Below are 15,645 nucleotides of genomic sequence, written 5' to 3'. Positions count from 1 at the left end.
CGGAGGTTGGCTCCCGCCCTGCCGCGCGCCTTCGCCGCCGCCGCCTCTCCTCTCCTCCCCCCTCCCCGCGCGTCCCTGTGTGTCAGTTGCTGGCCGGTAATGGCGCCGGGCTGGCGGCGGCGTTGCCGCTGAAGCCGCCTCTGGGCCCGCCGCCGCCGCCGCCCCCCCTCAGCGCCGCCCTGTTCCCGGAGGCTGACGAGATGAACCGGCTACCTCACCCGCCCCGCCGGGAAGGGGCTGGGAAGAACGGAGACGGCGGTAGAGCAGGTGAGGGGGAGGAGGCCTCCCGGTTGTCCGGCCCACCGGCCTCCACCCTGGGACTGGCCCGGAGGCCAAAGCGGGGCGCTGGGCTTTATGAAGGGAGGGCGAGCGGGGCGGGGGGCCCTTCCTCGGCCGGGTGTGGTGGCCCCACTGTGGGGTCGGTGGGTGTTTTCTAGTAGCGGGGGGTTCCGCGGGTGAACCTCCCGCGCCCCGCTTCCCCCTCGCTTCCCCTCTCCTCGCCGCCCTGTTTCTCTCTCTCAGGTTCGGCCAGGGCTGTCATTGCTGCTTCCTGGTTTAAAGGGACAAGTTCTGCCTTCGGGTTTCCTGTTGGCTGGCCCTGTTTTCAGAAGCGCTGCCCTTTAATTTCAGGGAGCCCGTCATAGATTGTTGTTGTTACTACTACTACTGTTGTTTGTTTGTTTGTTAGTTACGTGTCCCGGCCGTTGTGGGGAATTCAGTTGTGGGGAAACCCAGCCAGACGGACGGGGTATAAATAACAAATTATTATTATTATTATTATTATTCAAAGTGCCTGCTGACGAACATGAGATGTTGGGACTGGGAAGGAGAAGAAATACATGTGGGCTCAGAAGTTTGTGCAGACGTGATGCCGTTTCTAACTTTGGGATTCGGATTGCAAATTGCCACAGGGAGGCTGCATAAGACTGTGTTTGTGCATGGGCAGGTACCCCAGGCACGCATGTTTGTCTGTGCGCTTTTAAAAAGTAAGGTGAGAGAGAAAGAAAAGGCAGGTCTCTGCTACCAAGAAATGTAAAGTCTAAGGGCTCGATATAAGCCATGCGCTTCTAAGGCTGCAGTTGCATGTACACATCAGGCCCATTGGTCTAAAATACTTCTGAGTAAACATGGATTTGGATCCGTTTGGGTGTCTGTTCATCTCTCCTGTAAGAAGTGTTCTGCTGCATCAGATCAAAAAAACATCCAGTCCAGCACCCATGTCACCCATTTCTCACCATGTCAACCAGATGCCCCAAGAACCCGACAGAGTTTGAAGGCAACAAACTTTCTCTTGCTGTCTAGCAAATGGTAGTCAGCAGTAGCATACTGCTTTCTGAATGCAGAGGTTCCATTTAGCTGTCATGCCAAAAGACCTGTATACCTTATGCATTCGTCTAATCTTTTAAAGCTGCCTAGGCCAGTGGCCATCACTGTATACTGTGGCAGTGAATTCCATAGACCATGTATTGTGCAAAGTAGTGCTTTCTCTTATCTGCCCTCAGCTGTCAGTTTCATTGGGTGAATTGAGTTTTAATATTCTAGGAAGTGGAGAAAAAGTTATGTCTCCACACCATTCATAATTTTATAAGCCTCTATCATGCCTCTTAATGGACGGTTATCTGAAAAAAAAAATTGCAAACACTTTTCATAATTTTAGCTGTCCTTTTCTGGACCTTTTCTAATTCTACAGAGTCCTTTTTGAGGTTGAGCATCCAGGACTGCACATAATATTCCAGATGTGGCTGTGTCTTGAATTCATCCACACTATTACACTGCCAGACTTAAGAAATCGATTGAATGTGACTGCTAGCATTGAATTCATGCTTTTATTTTATGCTGCACACTGACTTTTTTGAGCTTTGCCTCAAGATTGATTTCCTAGTTAGTCACTTTTGGTTCTGACCCCATCATGAATGTCAGCAGTGGGGAAGCTTTTTCAGCCTTAGGACTACATTCTCTGGTGAGTAACCTTCAGGGCAGTGGATAGGGCCAGAGCCAAAAGTGGGCAAGACCAAAGCCACATCTATCTACCCATATCCCATTCACACACATCTGTACACACACACACCCTGATTTGGACAAATCTATATAGAGAAGAAGATTCCCTTTCTCAGTGCTCTGCATAGGGACACAGAGAGTTGCTGATGTGGAAAGAGATTGTGCTCTTTCTCCATTGGCTGTTTGCTGCATTTCTGTGATGGGTGCTGAGAAGCAGGCTTTGCTTTTTCAGCATGCAGCACAGAAACACAGTCAGCTGCCAATGGAGGAAGAGAGCGATCTTTTTCCATAAGCAGCAGGATTCTACAGCCACACACCCCTTCCCTGCTTCTCAGCTGCCAAACCTCACCTCCACCCCCCACTCCAAATCTCCCACAACCACAGCAGCTACTCAGCAGCCACAGCTGAGCTGAAGAGGAGAGAAGGAAGCCTAGGAAGAGGGCTAACATATCAGATGGGGAGGCCCTGTGGGTCTCATCTAGCTCATAGGCAGGCTTGGCACCCCTGATGCATGTGAAGTTTGGATTTCTTTGCCCCATTTTGCATCACTTTTTCATTGTTGGTCTTTTTAGTGGTTTTTAGTGTCTGTTCACCCAGTTTGGATAAATTCTTTTGATACTTGGGATTTCACCATCTGACTAACCTGGTGTCATTTATATAACTGGATTCCTCACTTCTCATCCCTGACCCCAGATCATTTATGAAAAAAAGTTGGTTAATACTATATCAAAAAACAGATACATGTTTTTGTAGTGTAGCAACACTGGAAAGCACCAGAACCATGATATTTTTGGTTCCATCAATGGAGGCAGTTGATATGTGGTGTGATGGGGTTGCGGGGAGGTAGTTTGAAAAAATATGTAATTTATGCAAGTTTGACTGGAAGTGACTTTGTCTGTCTTTGAAACTCCATTTTACTGACTCCTATGACACTCTGCTTTCTCACCTATGGTCACTCCAATTTCCACCTCCCAATCTTTCAGATGAATCCCCCCCCCCTTTCCTTCTGGCCCCTCACTATTGCTCTGCTTTCTGTTCAGCTGCTCAGGTGCCATCTGAGCCCTGGGAAGTGCATGATGCTAAAAGAGGAACAGAGTGTCACTCTTGAAACTTCCTTCATCAAGTCTATATGCTTATTTCAAAGGGAGAGTGGGAAGATAACCATCCTCACCACTTCATGACAAAGGGGGCAGTGAATGGCAGTGTGTGTGTGTGTGTTGTTTTCTTTCAGAGGCTTCACAAGCAGAATGGAAAATCCTCAAGAGTACCATTGTGCCCATGGGCTGCACATAGGCAACTCCTGGTTTAATGATTATGTATGCTTAATCATTCTGTCTTTATTTATGATTCCATAATCTACCAGGAACTGATGCTGACCTGTAAATTCTTGAATCTCCCCACATCCCTATTTATAAAATTGATGTCATGTTGGCTGCTTTGTCCCCCTTATGAGAGGTTTGGATTTTAGTAACAAGTTGCCTTTCCCCAGTCGATCAGGAGTTTCTTATCTGAATTATTTAGGACCTCTAAAGGTGTATTCCCCTCAAACCCTGTCACTTGTTAAAAGTTAGCGTCAATTAAAAATTGTTTCCCAGGAGGCATACCCAATTGATGTTCTTTTGGTGACACATGAATACCTTTATCCAAGAATTGTTATTGGAATTGATTGTTATTCTTGTCTGCTGTTCTATGCGTTGTTGTGGCTTTATTGTTTTTATTAGGTTATTGTATTTTCTATTTTTGTTCTAAGCTGCATTGGAAAAAATTATTGAAGGATGGTTTAGGAACCCATTCAGTAAGAGGGCTCCTCTTTAAGGTGCCCTCCCCCAGACATTTTCTGTGGATTTTGCTGCTTCACTTTCATATTGGTCTTTGCTTTAACTTCCTTCATTGGCTTCATTAAAATCAGTGGAACTTAGTGCTATCCTGTGCATGTTTATTAAAGATAATTCCTGCTGAGTGTCTTGAAGGATATCCCTTGTGTAGAATTGCAGCTGAGCAGCATAATCATATTAACTTAGAAATAACTTCTACTAAGTTATTTTAAAAATTCAATAAAATACTACAGATGCAACAAAAATCGCACTTTAAGTTTAGGAAGAAAACACATGTTCTGAACTACAGAAAGTGAACATGGCGTTATCCTTACGTTTCATAGGCAGGTGACGTGAGTTTGAGAGAATAGTTGCTTGCTATGGACAAAGTGAGAGTTCAGCTGGGGGTGAGGTCCTGGCTCGCAGCTCACATTCTTATTCATGTGACAACCCTATACTGGTTGTCAGCAGTGTAAATGAACAAATACCTATGGCTCTGATAGGAAATAGCTTAGTGTCTGTAAAGCTTCCCTACAGTTAAACTGGTATAACAAATATTAATCTGGACTCTGTTCGTTTGTTTTAAAGTATTTATATGCTGCTTTTCATCAGCAAAGATCACAGGATGGATTATCCATTTTGGAAGGAGTCATAACTATTTTTTTCTAACAATATTCCTGTTACTGTATAAAACTTGAGGCGTATGCCTTCAATTGTATCTCATTTTGCTTCCTCTTGCCTTATAAATGGACACAAAGCTTCACAGTTACACTTTTCAGCTGACAGAGTTACTCTGTGCCAAACTAGAAGAAGGCACCAAATACGGCTCTGATTCGGTTCTATGCTCTGCATGGCAGTGGCATCCTAAGGGCACAGAAGTGAAGCGTATGCCTGATTCAGTGTGTTCTCATCTGCCTTCTATCCCAGTATTGTTGTGGGTATATTCATAGTATTTATGAATACAAGGGAGTGGGTAGCGCTGTGGTCTAAACCACTGAGCCTCTTGGGCTTGCTGGTCAGCTGTTCAAATCCACATGGCGAAGTGAGCTCCTGTTGCCCTGTCCCAGCTTCTGCCAACCTAGCAGTTCGAAAGCACGCCAAAAAGTGCAACTAGATTAATAGGTACCGCAGCGGAGGGAAGGTAAACAGTGTTTCTGTGCGCTCTGGCACTTGTCACGGTGCTCCGTTGTGGCAGAAGCGGTTTAGTCATGATGGCTACATGACCTGGAAAGCTGTCTGTGGGCAAACGCCAGCTCCCTCGGCCTGAAAGCAAGATGAGCGCTGCAATTCCGTAGTCACCTTCGAATGGACATAGCTACCCAGGGGTCCCTTACCCCCCCCCCCCCAGTATTTAGACAACTGGTGGAGTCACTTTGGCTGGTAGCCACGTAGGTCATACTCAGCAAAGACCCACTGCAAAATGTTTTGAGGTTTTTTTCTTATAATTAAGCAGTACGTGTATACAGTGGTACCTTGGTTTACAAACTTAATCCTTTCCGGAAGTCCGTTCTTAAACCGAACCCGTACTTAAACTGAGGCACACTTTCACTAATGAGGACTCCCACCGCCAGTGCCCCTCCAACATTCTGATTCCATTCTTAGACCGAGGTAAAGTTCACAAACCTGGACACTACTTCCGGTTTTGCTGAGTTCGTAAACCGAATCGTTCGTAAACAGGACTGTTCTTAAACCGAGGTACCACTGTATATGAAATAAGTTATTCATAGCTTACTTAAGATATTGATTTAATTGGGTCTACTCTGAGTATGACTCAGTCAGATACCACCCTAACAGTGGAACTGAGAAGTCCACAGTTAAATCTTACTTCAACAAAAGAAAATTTAAAAAACCCAACTCTTACCATCAGAAAGTTCTTCCTGATGTTTAACCAGAATCTGCTTTCCTGTAACTTGACGCCAAAGCTTGCAAAGCAGGAGAAAACAAACTTGCTCCATCTGCCGTGTGACAGCCCTTTAGATGTTTGAAGATGACTATCATATGTCTTCTCAGTCTCTTATTCAGGCTAAACATACCCAACTCCTTCAACTGTTCCTCATTAAGCTTGGTTTCCAGGCCCTTGATAATCTTGGTTTCCCTTCTCTGCTTGCCAATATCCTTCTTAAATTGTGGTGCCCAGAACTGAACACAGTAGTTGAGATGTGTTTTGACCAAGGCAGAATAGAGTACTATTACTTCCCTTCATTGGGACATCATATTTCAGTTAACGCAGCCTAGGATAGCATTAGATGTTTTTGCTGCTACATCATACAGTTGACTCATGCTAAACTTGTGGTCTAACAGGACACCAAGACCCTTTTCACATGTACCGTATTTTTCGCACCATAGGACGCACTTTTTCCCTCCTAAAAAGCAAGGGGAAATGTGTGTGCGTCCTATGGAGCAAATGCAGGGGGGAGGCAGGCGAGAAAAGCCCCCAAGAGCCGCACACAAGCTCCGTGTGCTCTTGCAGGCTTTTCCACAGGAGGGAGAAGGGACTGACTGGCCGCATCAGTCCCTTCTCCCACCTCCCAGAAAAGCCAGGAGAAGCTGCGATCTCTTTAAAGGGGTTGCACGGCTTCTGCGGGCTTTTGCGAGAGGTGAGGGACCCTCACCTCCCAGGAAAGCCAGGAGAAGCCGTGCAGCCCTTTTAAAGTGTGCGCGGCTTCTGCCGGTTTTGCGGGACGTGGGGGAATTCCCCCACTTCCCAAGAAAGCCAGGAGAAGCCGCGATCTCTTTAAAGGGGTTGCACGGCTTCTGCTGGCTTTTGGGAGAGGTGAGGGAATCCCCCCACCTCCCAGTAAAGCCAGGAAAGCCCTGCGCAGCGTCTCCTGGCAAGGAGAGGTTGCGCGGGGCTAAAGAGGAAGCCAAAACAGCGAGCGGGATCCATCCTGCTCGCTGCCTTGGCTTGTGCCATAGCCCCACTCAACCCCTCCGGCAGGGAGAGGTTGTGCACAGCCTGTACGCTGCTCTTTGGGGGGAAATTTTTTTTTTATTTCCCCCCCCTAAAAACTGGGTGCGCCCTATGGTCCGGTGCGCCCTATGGTGCGAAAAATACGGTACTTTAGGCAAGCCAGGTGTCTCCCATCTTACACTTGTGCAGCTGGTTATTCCTGCCCAAAATGTTGAACCTTGCATTTGTCCCTACTGAAAATCATTTTGTTAGTTTGTGCCCAGTTCTGCAATCTCTTAAGGTCACATTGAATCCCAGTTCTGTCTTCTGCAGCATTAACTACCCCTCCCAGTTTGGTGTCACCTGCAAATTTGATGAGCATCCCCTCAATTCCTTCATCCAAGTTTATAAAGATGTTGAACACCAATGGGCCTGGAACAGAACCCTGAGGCAGCATCCCACTTGTCACTTTTCCCAGGGTGATGAAAAACCATTAGTTGTGCATGGTGTTCACTTTACTTTTTGTATGCACTTGTGATTTTGTTTTCTTTGTTTTCTTAGTGAATATTTGTTTGTGTTTTAGGTGAATTGACACGATGTGGAGGAACGAGTTGAATGATGTGCCTTTACAAAATCCAAGGTCATTCAGGAGTCGAATCCCCGTCAAAGGTTCAGATTTATTTTGTTGCCTAAGTTTGAAAGCAGTTTTGCCAGACTGTCTCTTAAATTTTGGCAGCATGTGCCTGTGCTGTGCAGTTTGCCATGCAAGACATAATGGCTTCTAGATGTGCTTTGAAATACTGTTTCTGGGAAAGTGGTCAGATGATGTTGGCTTTCTTTCTTTACTCCCAGCTTCTGTTAATACACATTCAGGTTGCCACTTTCAAACTTTGCAATAAAAATTGCATTAAAGAGTGTTGAAACCACAATTGTCACAGCTTTTAAGGGAAGCTGCATTTTCTCTGACTAAAAATCCTCTTAAAGCTGTTTGCATATGTCCTACAACTAGTTGAAAATAAGCTGTTCAAAGTAAAGGAATCATAGGTATAAAAAGATAGCAGAAGCAAATTATTTTGACTACCCAATTAAGTCCTTTTTCTTAGCATCTCTCTTACTAAGCTAGTACTACTGCAGTTTGAGTTTGAAGGACTGCTTCTTCACATGTTATCTAATTTTTGTGCAGTTAGCCTATGTAATTGGTATCACTGCAATAAGTTACAAAAAATATAATCACATAAATTAAAAGGTAAAGGATGAGCTTCTGAATGTTTCTCTCTCCCAAAGGGAGAGAACGATAATGTCAAGCAATTATTGATGCAAGCAAAAAATTCCTACTATAACTGAGTTATACTCATTTTAAAATATTATTGAAGCATGCAAAATATTTGCCATTGAAGCAGTGTTCGAAACTCACATTGTTCTGGGCGCATTTTGCGACAGGGAATTTCATTAACGTGAGCAGTTTCTGAGCTCTGGGCGCAGTACTGTGCCTAAGATGTCAGGTTAAAAAACTGCAGAGTAGAAAGAAAAGAGCCCCCCCCCCCCACTTCCAGCTACTCTCTGAAGACTGAAGAAGAGGCCCTCTTGAGAATATTAGCGGGGTGGGCAGGGGAAGGACTAGATCTTGTGAAAAATGAACATAATATTTTAGCTGCAGTTCATTCATTTTCAGCTTTGTATTCTTGTTACAGTGGTACCTTGGGTTACATGCGCTTCAGGTTACAGACGCTTCAGGTTACAGACTCCACTAACCCAGAAATAGTACCTCGGGTTAAGAACTTTGCTTCAGGATGAGAACAGAAATCGTGCTCTGGCAGCGCGGCGGCGGCGAGAGGCCCCATTAGCTAAAGTGGTGCTTCAGGTTAAGAACAGTTTCAGGTTAAGAACAGACCTCCAAAACGAATTAAGTTCTTAACCCGAGGTACCACTGTATAAAAAAGTGTGCCTAGACATTCCATTGTTGCACCCGTAACCTAGGCTTAAGGTGCCATTTAGCTCCTAGCTTTCATATTTCAGTTTCTAACACTGCATTGAAGCTATCATGAAACTAACAAACTTGCTTTCATTTCTTTGTGCAGTCTTAACCAGAGCACGGGATGCTTTTTCACAGACTAATGCAACAGTAAGTATTATTTTAGCAGTGAAAGAGGAAAAGGCCTGTGAAAATAATAGTGTATACACCAGTTTTCCATAGTTCTAAACATATTAAATGAAAATTGAGAATTTTTGTGTCTGACTTGGAACTGGTAGGTGGTTGTGGAAGATACACATTCCCGCCCCCCTTTCAGCAATATAAGCCGCATTTGGATGGTCACATACTTAAGAAGCCAAAGAGGTGAATATGCCTTTTGCCTGCATGCATGGTCCCATTTCTCTTCCATTTGCAGTGCAAGCAATCAAACAAAGAGGTCTTTAGTTAACCGTAGTAGACCAGGATATGAAACCACATTTTGAAATGTGCAGGCAGAAGGTCTGCAATAATCATTATCTGAGCCAGATCACTGTGTTATAGAAAATTTGCCTCAAATCCCAACTTTTGTAAATTCCGGGTAACATATACCATGAAATGATAAGCCAAATATAATCTCACACACAGGACATTTTTCAGCCAGAACTCACTGGAACGCAGTTCCAGCACCACTCAGGTGGGTGCCTTTGCCATTATAAGAGAAGAACGGAGGCATTCATAGTGAGTTCCAGCACCTCTTTTGCTAGAAAAATGGCACTGGCTCATTCATCCACATGTGGTGGGAATGCCCCAATTTTTTTTTCTTTTGGAAAAAAGTATATCATGAAGCAGGCCTTATCACAAAACAGGATATCCTTTTGGATCCTAAAATAGCACTATCGCTATATTATTCAGAAACCGCTCAACAAATTTCCCACAAAGATCTCATTACTCACCTGACAACTGCTGCACGGCTTATAATGTTGCAAAGCATTGAAAGACTCTAAATTCAGACCTGTTTGAGATCCGGATCTCACATCTTTGGGACGTAATGGACAAACTGACAACTCATGGCTGAGAGAGTCGAACAAACAAGAAAATCACCACCTTTCAATCATCTTGGCATAGTTTTAGTACCTATGCAACATCAGTAGAACATAGCTATATGCCTCCAAGAAGTCATGGCGATTTGTGGAATGACAGTTTTGTTTAAAAACCAAAATGGGTTAAAAGTTAAACGTAATTATATAGACGTATGGTTCATCTGTGAGGTGGAAGTAGTGTGTGTGTGTGTGTGTGTGTGTGTGTGTGTGTATCACTGTTTATCATTGATATATATTGCAAGTAAAGAAAAACACAATGGAAAGAAAGAAAGAGGGCTTTGCATTAGCTGCAGCAGTGTAAACCACTCTTGCAGTCCCTGAAATTGTTTTTAAAAGGTGGGCTATTTAGCCTTTCCCCCCTCCTCCAATGTAATGGTTCTAGGGGTTGCTCGTGCGTAAATCGGCGCCACACCTGGCTGGGTTGCCTGAGTGAACCGTTTCTGTCCGGACAGCCACTCACCCGTGGCTGTCTCAATCGCTGGCAGAATCCGTCAGTGGGCGTTCCTTGAACTTCTTCCAGCAAAGAAGTTCTTTGACGCCTAGTCTCCACCTACTCTCCCTGCGCGGAAGCCTTCTGCGCAGGGAGGGTGTGGGCAGCGGAGGACCCGTGCTCTCCCCGCTGGTCCCTGGCGAGGAGTCATGGAGCCACATCGCCGATTCCCCCATCTGCCCGCCTTCTCCACTGGTGCTACGCTGATTTCCTTCCCCAGAAGATGTGCTGCTTCTCTCCCTCCCGGGACGCTCTCCGGAATCCCTCTGGAGCCCTCCCTCTCCCCCTGGCTCCGATGGCAGTTCCCTGACATCCAAGTTGAGCAGCCAGATGAACAGGATCCTCTAAGCAATGTGCTGTCCTGTACGTACTTCATCTAGACTAGAGTCTAAAACTACTGTACAAGTTGAATTCCTAGTGCATATATTTCAACATTGGCAAATATTAAAATATATTTGTCTTATTCATCTTTGGAAAATGCTACTTATGTGGCATTTGAAACCTACTTTGAACTCAACTTCATAATCTAACATGGGCTCCACATTAGATGAGACTAATGATTGTACAAAGTTACAAACTGAACTCCATTCTACTTTGGTAGGCATTTCAGCCTTTTAGAAATCTATCCAATCTGTACAGCTTTGGCTTCTCTGCTTTTTTGTGGATGTGAGAAGTGATCTAAATATTTAATTTCTAATACACATATTTCTTATATATCAACATCTTAGTTGCAACACATTGAGAACAAATTGGAAGTAGCTCCTAACAGCACAGCTGTGTTGGAGCCTGTCATGGACAGCAAGAAGCCATCCGCAAGTACTACCAGGAAAATAAGTCGGAAAGGTATGTATTTGATTAGAAGAGTCATTCTACAAATAAGCTTGTAAGTGGTTCACACTCCAGTTTGGGATGCCCATCTCACACAACACAGACCTTTGGCAAATTGGAAGACTAAAAGATTTGGCACAGGAGGCAAACCTTCTGTGATATATAATGGTAAATGGTAGGTGCTCTCAACTCCTGCAGTAAGAAGCTACCTCTTCTAGGAAGTACTTTTTCTTAAATTTTTGTTTGGGCACTACCATTGTTGACTGATGCTTAGAAGCACCGTAAAGAACAAAAATAAAGATATCATTTGGGGCAGTTTTTAGTACTCATTAACCAGATGTGTTCTTTCTCAAAACTTGTAATAGTACAGCATTTTATTTTCTGCCACGATTTTGGCATGCTTTAACACTAAACAAACTTCTGTTTTGCTCAGGTTGGGGATTGCTGATCTATGTAACTATCCCTTGGTTATTAAAATGTAGTGCAACGTTGCTATGGTGTTCCTCACCTCTTGGCTCAGTTTTTGTGTGCCTGTGTCCATTAGACTTTTTATTTATTTACCAGCTTGTTAAATCCTATCTTTCCAGTTAAATCATCCAAGATGGCTTTTACATCTATAAAATAACAACTTATTCTTTAGCCCAAAATCTTGAAATATGCCTCTGTTATGACATTATCAGTACACATGTAGCCTTGGTAATAGTATGCTTGGAATGTTAAAGGTAGAGTATCTTGGCAACAGTGCCTGCGTTGTCATAATAGATTGGTGATCACAGCTTTTCCATTCTGACATCAGAGTCTATGTAAAACTAAGGTCCATTTGAGCATTTGTATTAGATGGTTGAAGTCGTTTGGCTGGAGTCTATCTCATATCTTTACTCATCAGCTGGATGAGTATTACCTTGGTAACGGACTGGATGAGAGCCAATAAACTGAAGCTCAGTCCCGATAAGACTGAAGCTCTGTTAGTGGGTGGTTCCCTAGACCAGATGGATGGGAGATGGCCTGCTCTTGATGGAGTTACACTCCATCTGAAGGAGCGGGTACTTAGCTTGGGCATTCTTCTGGATCTAATCCTGTCACTTGAGGCTCAGGTGGCCTTGGTGGCACAGCGTGCCTTCCAACAGTTTTGGCTGGTGGCTCAGCTGTCCCCCTGTCTGGAGAGCTTAACTTCTGTTGTCTACACTCTGGCAATCTTTAGATTAGATGAATGCAATGTGTTTTATGTGGAGCTGCCTCTGAGGATGGTTTGGAAACTTCAGCTGATGCAGAAATCAGTGGTCAGTTGCTCACTGGGGCAAGACAGCTTGAGCATATAATGACAGTCCTGGCCCTCTTGAACTGGCTGCCAATTAATTTCCGGTCCCAATTCAAAGGGCTAGTATAACCTATAAAGCCTTCTGTGGCTTAGGACCGCAATGCTTCAAGGACCACCTTTCCCCATATAAACTGACCTAGATCCTGTGATCATCATCTGTGGCTCTTCTTCATGTGCCTCCTCCAGGCAAGTTCTGAAGGGGAGAAACATAAGAACAGGCCTTTTCTGCAGTGATTCCCCATTCATAGAATGCTGTCCCCAGCGAGGCTCGTCTGGCAGCAGTGTTGCATATCTTTAGGGGCCAGGTGAAAACTTTACTCTTCAACCTGACCTTCAGCTGTTAATCAATTTATGGCATTTTTATGTGTGTGGGCGGGGGAAGTAATTGCCCTTTTTTCTTTTTTACTATTATTACATTATGTATTTTGTGTTTTATGCTGTAAACCACCCTGTGGTCTTTTGATAAAGGGTGGTATATAAATTTAATAAATCATTATCATCATCATGCCTTGGGGAGTGTACCATAGGACTTTGAGGAAGGCAGAGCTGGAAGGTATGCAGAAAGAACAGCAGGTGTTGGTCTTTTCCCTGCTTGGAACCAGATCTCATAAGTAGTTCATTGGCACTATAGTTAAGGCCTTTCAGTTAATGGCTCACAGGGCTGTGGCTGCTTCCCCACACAATTCATTTTTAGTGCTTTAACTCTTCCCTTTGCCTCAGCATTGAGGCTAGGGAAGATGGATGTTCAGTAGAAGGCCTCATTGGAAAAACTTTGAGATTGGAAGCTAAAGCTAATTTTAAAATAATACAATGTAATCCATGTAATATGATTCCCTCTTCCCTCTGGGAATGATGGATGTTCTGCTACCATTTAGACAAATAGCATAAAATCTGTAAAAATTACTGCTCATAAACTTTCCAGCGAGGGGGGGGGGGAACGTGGACATTATTGTTGAATTTTATCTGTTGACTAGGAAGTGAGTTCACCAAGCTGTCCTTTAAATGTTTTTTTGAAATACAGGCAACCCCCAAAATGCAGGCTTTTAATATATTTTACAGAGTTTTAAAATAAGTTTGTTACTTTGCTCCAGTTCCTTGCCATTTATTTCCGAGCGCTTGAAACTACATTCTAGAGACACTGAGGAATTATTTAATGTACTACTGAGTGCTAATTGAGCACACACACACACACACACACACACACACACACACCCCGCAAGATGCATAGAGGATTCCTTGGTTTCTTTTTCAGCTTCCAGGTCTTCCAGCCAGAAGGAGAGGTCCCTTCGCTGCCCCCTTCGTACCACCACTTTGGATAGCAATGTTGGAAAGAATGGACATGTTGAATTTCATGAACCCCTTGTGGCCTCTTTCAGGTCAGTATGAAATAAGAGGAAAGTTTGCTAACTCATGGAATCAAACCATCAGCACAGAACCTTCCGTTTTTTCAGGAACGAATATTTATTAACTTCCTATCCCACCTTTCAATCCAAGCAGGCTTTTGTGAGCTGGACGTTGCACAGACTGTTGAAGATGTCAGTTAAATGAGGGGTGAGGGAATGGAGTGGGGGGAAGGGAATTGGCTTACTAACTGTGTTGTCTGTTAGAGTAGACTGTTAGGAGTGCTTGTATTCCCTCTCCTGTATCCAGGATGCAACAAAGATTTTGAGGGCTCTTCCTCACTTCATAGAGAAAATTCATGGTTCAGGGGAGATTAATTAGTATTGAAGGAAAACCACCACCTCTAATTTTGAATAATTCTGAGCTATGAAGGAGCAGAATCTCTAAAACCTAAACCGCCCTGGAAAAAGGACTGAAGTTTGGGTTTTCAGATGCATAACGTGAGACCAAAAAAAAAACCTGGTTCCAGTCCCTCACTGCCTAAGCCTTCCATGCAGGAAAAAATAAATATATACCCCCACTGTACTGTTAATGTTCAGTGTGCAGTTGTAGACTGCTGAGGCTCAGCACTACATAAGCATGAAAGTATTTGTCTAGCCCTAGAGAACAGCAATTTTGTACATTGGGAAACATTCTGGTTTCAGTTGATGCTTGATGGAGAGGCGTAGAGCTCAGTCTTGCAGGAAAAAAAGATTATGAAGAGGAACTTAAATTTCTTGCACATTCTGTTGTTTTACCTTCAGAACTGCATTATAAGAAATTCAACAAAAATAAGAATACTTTGTTAATTGGATACTTGCATTGTAATAGTGATTCTACTTGCAAAAGTCTTGTTAGATCTTTTGTATTTAGTATATGTTTTTAGAGCCGATTCTCAGTTATTTTTTTGTTTACTTCTTTTAGGGGCCCTCCATGGTCCCCATCTTATAAAACATCTTACCTACTGGAGGCTAGATGTTTAAAGCGTAAAGAAGCGGGGAATAAGACTGAAAAAATGAAACATTTTACTTATGAAAAAAGTGAATCAGATTTGCACAGCAGAGATTTCCAAAGCCCATCTTTTGCCGATGAAACTGTTGTCAGATATTTAAATGACCGACCAGCAATTGATGCCTTACAAAATTCTGAGGTTTTCTTCAAATCTGTATCAGAGGAGGAAAAGGCTGAGAAATCTAGAGATGAATATAGTAAAACTTCTCAGAGTACCACAACCCAGGATGCTGACCTTAAAGAATTGCAGCTGGCAGAACCCTCAGCTTCTTCTACCAATACATCCAGTGCACACAGATTAGATATTTTAAAGCAGCATCAGCGTGAGGCTAAACTGGAAAAACTGAAGGAACGGATTAGGAAGCAATTGGCGCGCCCAGAAGAGCTGAGCAGCAGAGGAAATCATCTGGGATATGATGACCATCCTATACCTGCTGCAGCTGTAACTCCAAAAGTCAGAAAAGTTGCAGCTGCACCTCCTGCTCCTTCATATAAAGGTACATAGTTTGTAAATTGAATCTGTGCGAGAAGAAATATATTTATTTGGTTTGCGAAACCAAGAATGCGGTTTCTGTTGCAACTCTGGGGTAGGTGCACCCTACCTTAGATAGGAACACATTAAAGACAAAGGATTGTTCAAATTCTTATTATTTATTACCTTCCAAACTTTACCTGCATTTCCATCCCTGAAGATGTTTTTGTTCAGATGCACTGTATACATTTAGAGTTTAATTCACAAACATTGGATTGTGACTAACTGTAGGGATTAATTGCTTTTATTTCGTTAGTTTCCTTGTCATTGGTGCTAACTATCACAGCTGCTGCCTGTCACGGTCGCACAAGAGATTTTTCTGATACAGCTTGT

The 15,645-nt window shown here is 43.6% G+C and overlaps 1 protein-coding gene across 11 annotated transcripts in view; it reads left to right on the top strand.

The window, feature by feature from the left end:
- The window catches only part of CEP350 (centrosomal protein 350), a 61,974-nt gene that overhangs the window by 4,585 nt on the left and 41,744 nt on the right, over positions 1-15,645 (top strand). For 7 of the 11 annotated variants that reach the window (XM_081011985.1, XM_081011984.1, XM_081011989.1 and 4 more), the window contains exons 1-6: positions 100-267; positions 7,286-7,371; positions 8,781-8,824; positions 10,972-11,086; positions 13,642-13,765; positions 14,694-15,277. In XM_081011985.1, the coding sequence (XP_080868111.1) occupies positions 7,299-7,371; positions 8,781-8,824; positions 10,972-11,086; positions 13,642-13,765; positions 14,694-15,277 (940 nt within the window). In that variant the 5' untranslated portion in view covers positions 100-267; positions 7,286-7,298. Of the gene's footprint in view, positions 1-98; positions 268-7,285; positions 7,372-8,780; positions 8,825-10,971; positions 11,087-13,641; positions 13,766-14,693; positions 15,278-15,645 lie in introns of those variants that run through there. The other 4 variants (XM_081011988.1, XM_081011986.1, XM_081011990.1 and 1 more) reach the window with 4 other exon arrangements.

The sequence above is a fragment of the Podarcis pityusensis genome, assembly GCF_964106645.2.
Source record: "Podarcis pityusensis genome assembly, chromosome: 6".
Lineage (NCBI taxonomy): Eukaryota > Metazoa > Chordata > Lepidosauria > Squamata > Lacertidae > Podarcis > Podarcis pityusensis.
Note: the sequence above shows the minus strand (reverse complement) of the source record. Positions and strands in the feature narration are given on the sequence as shown.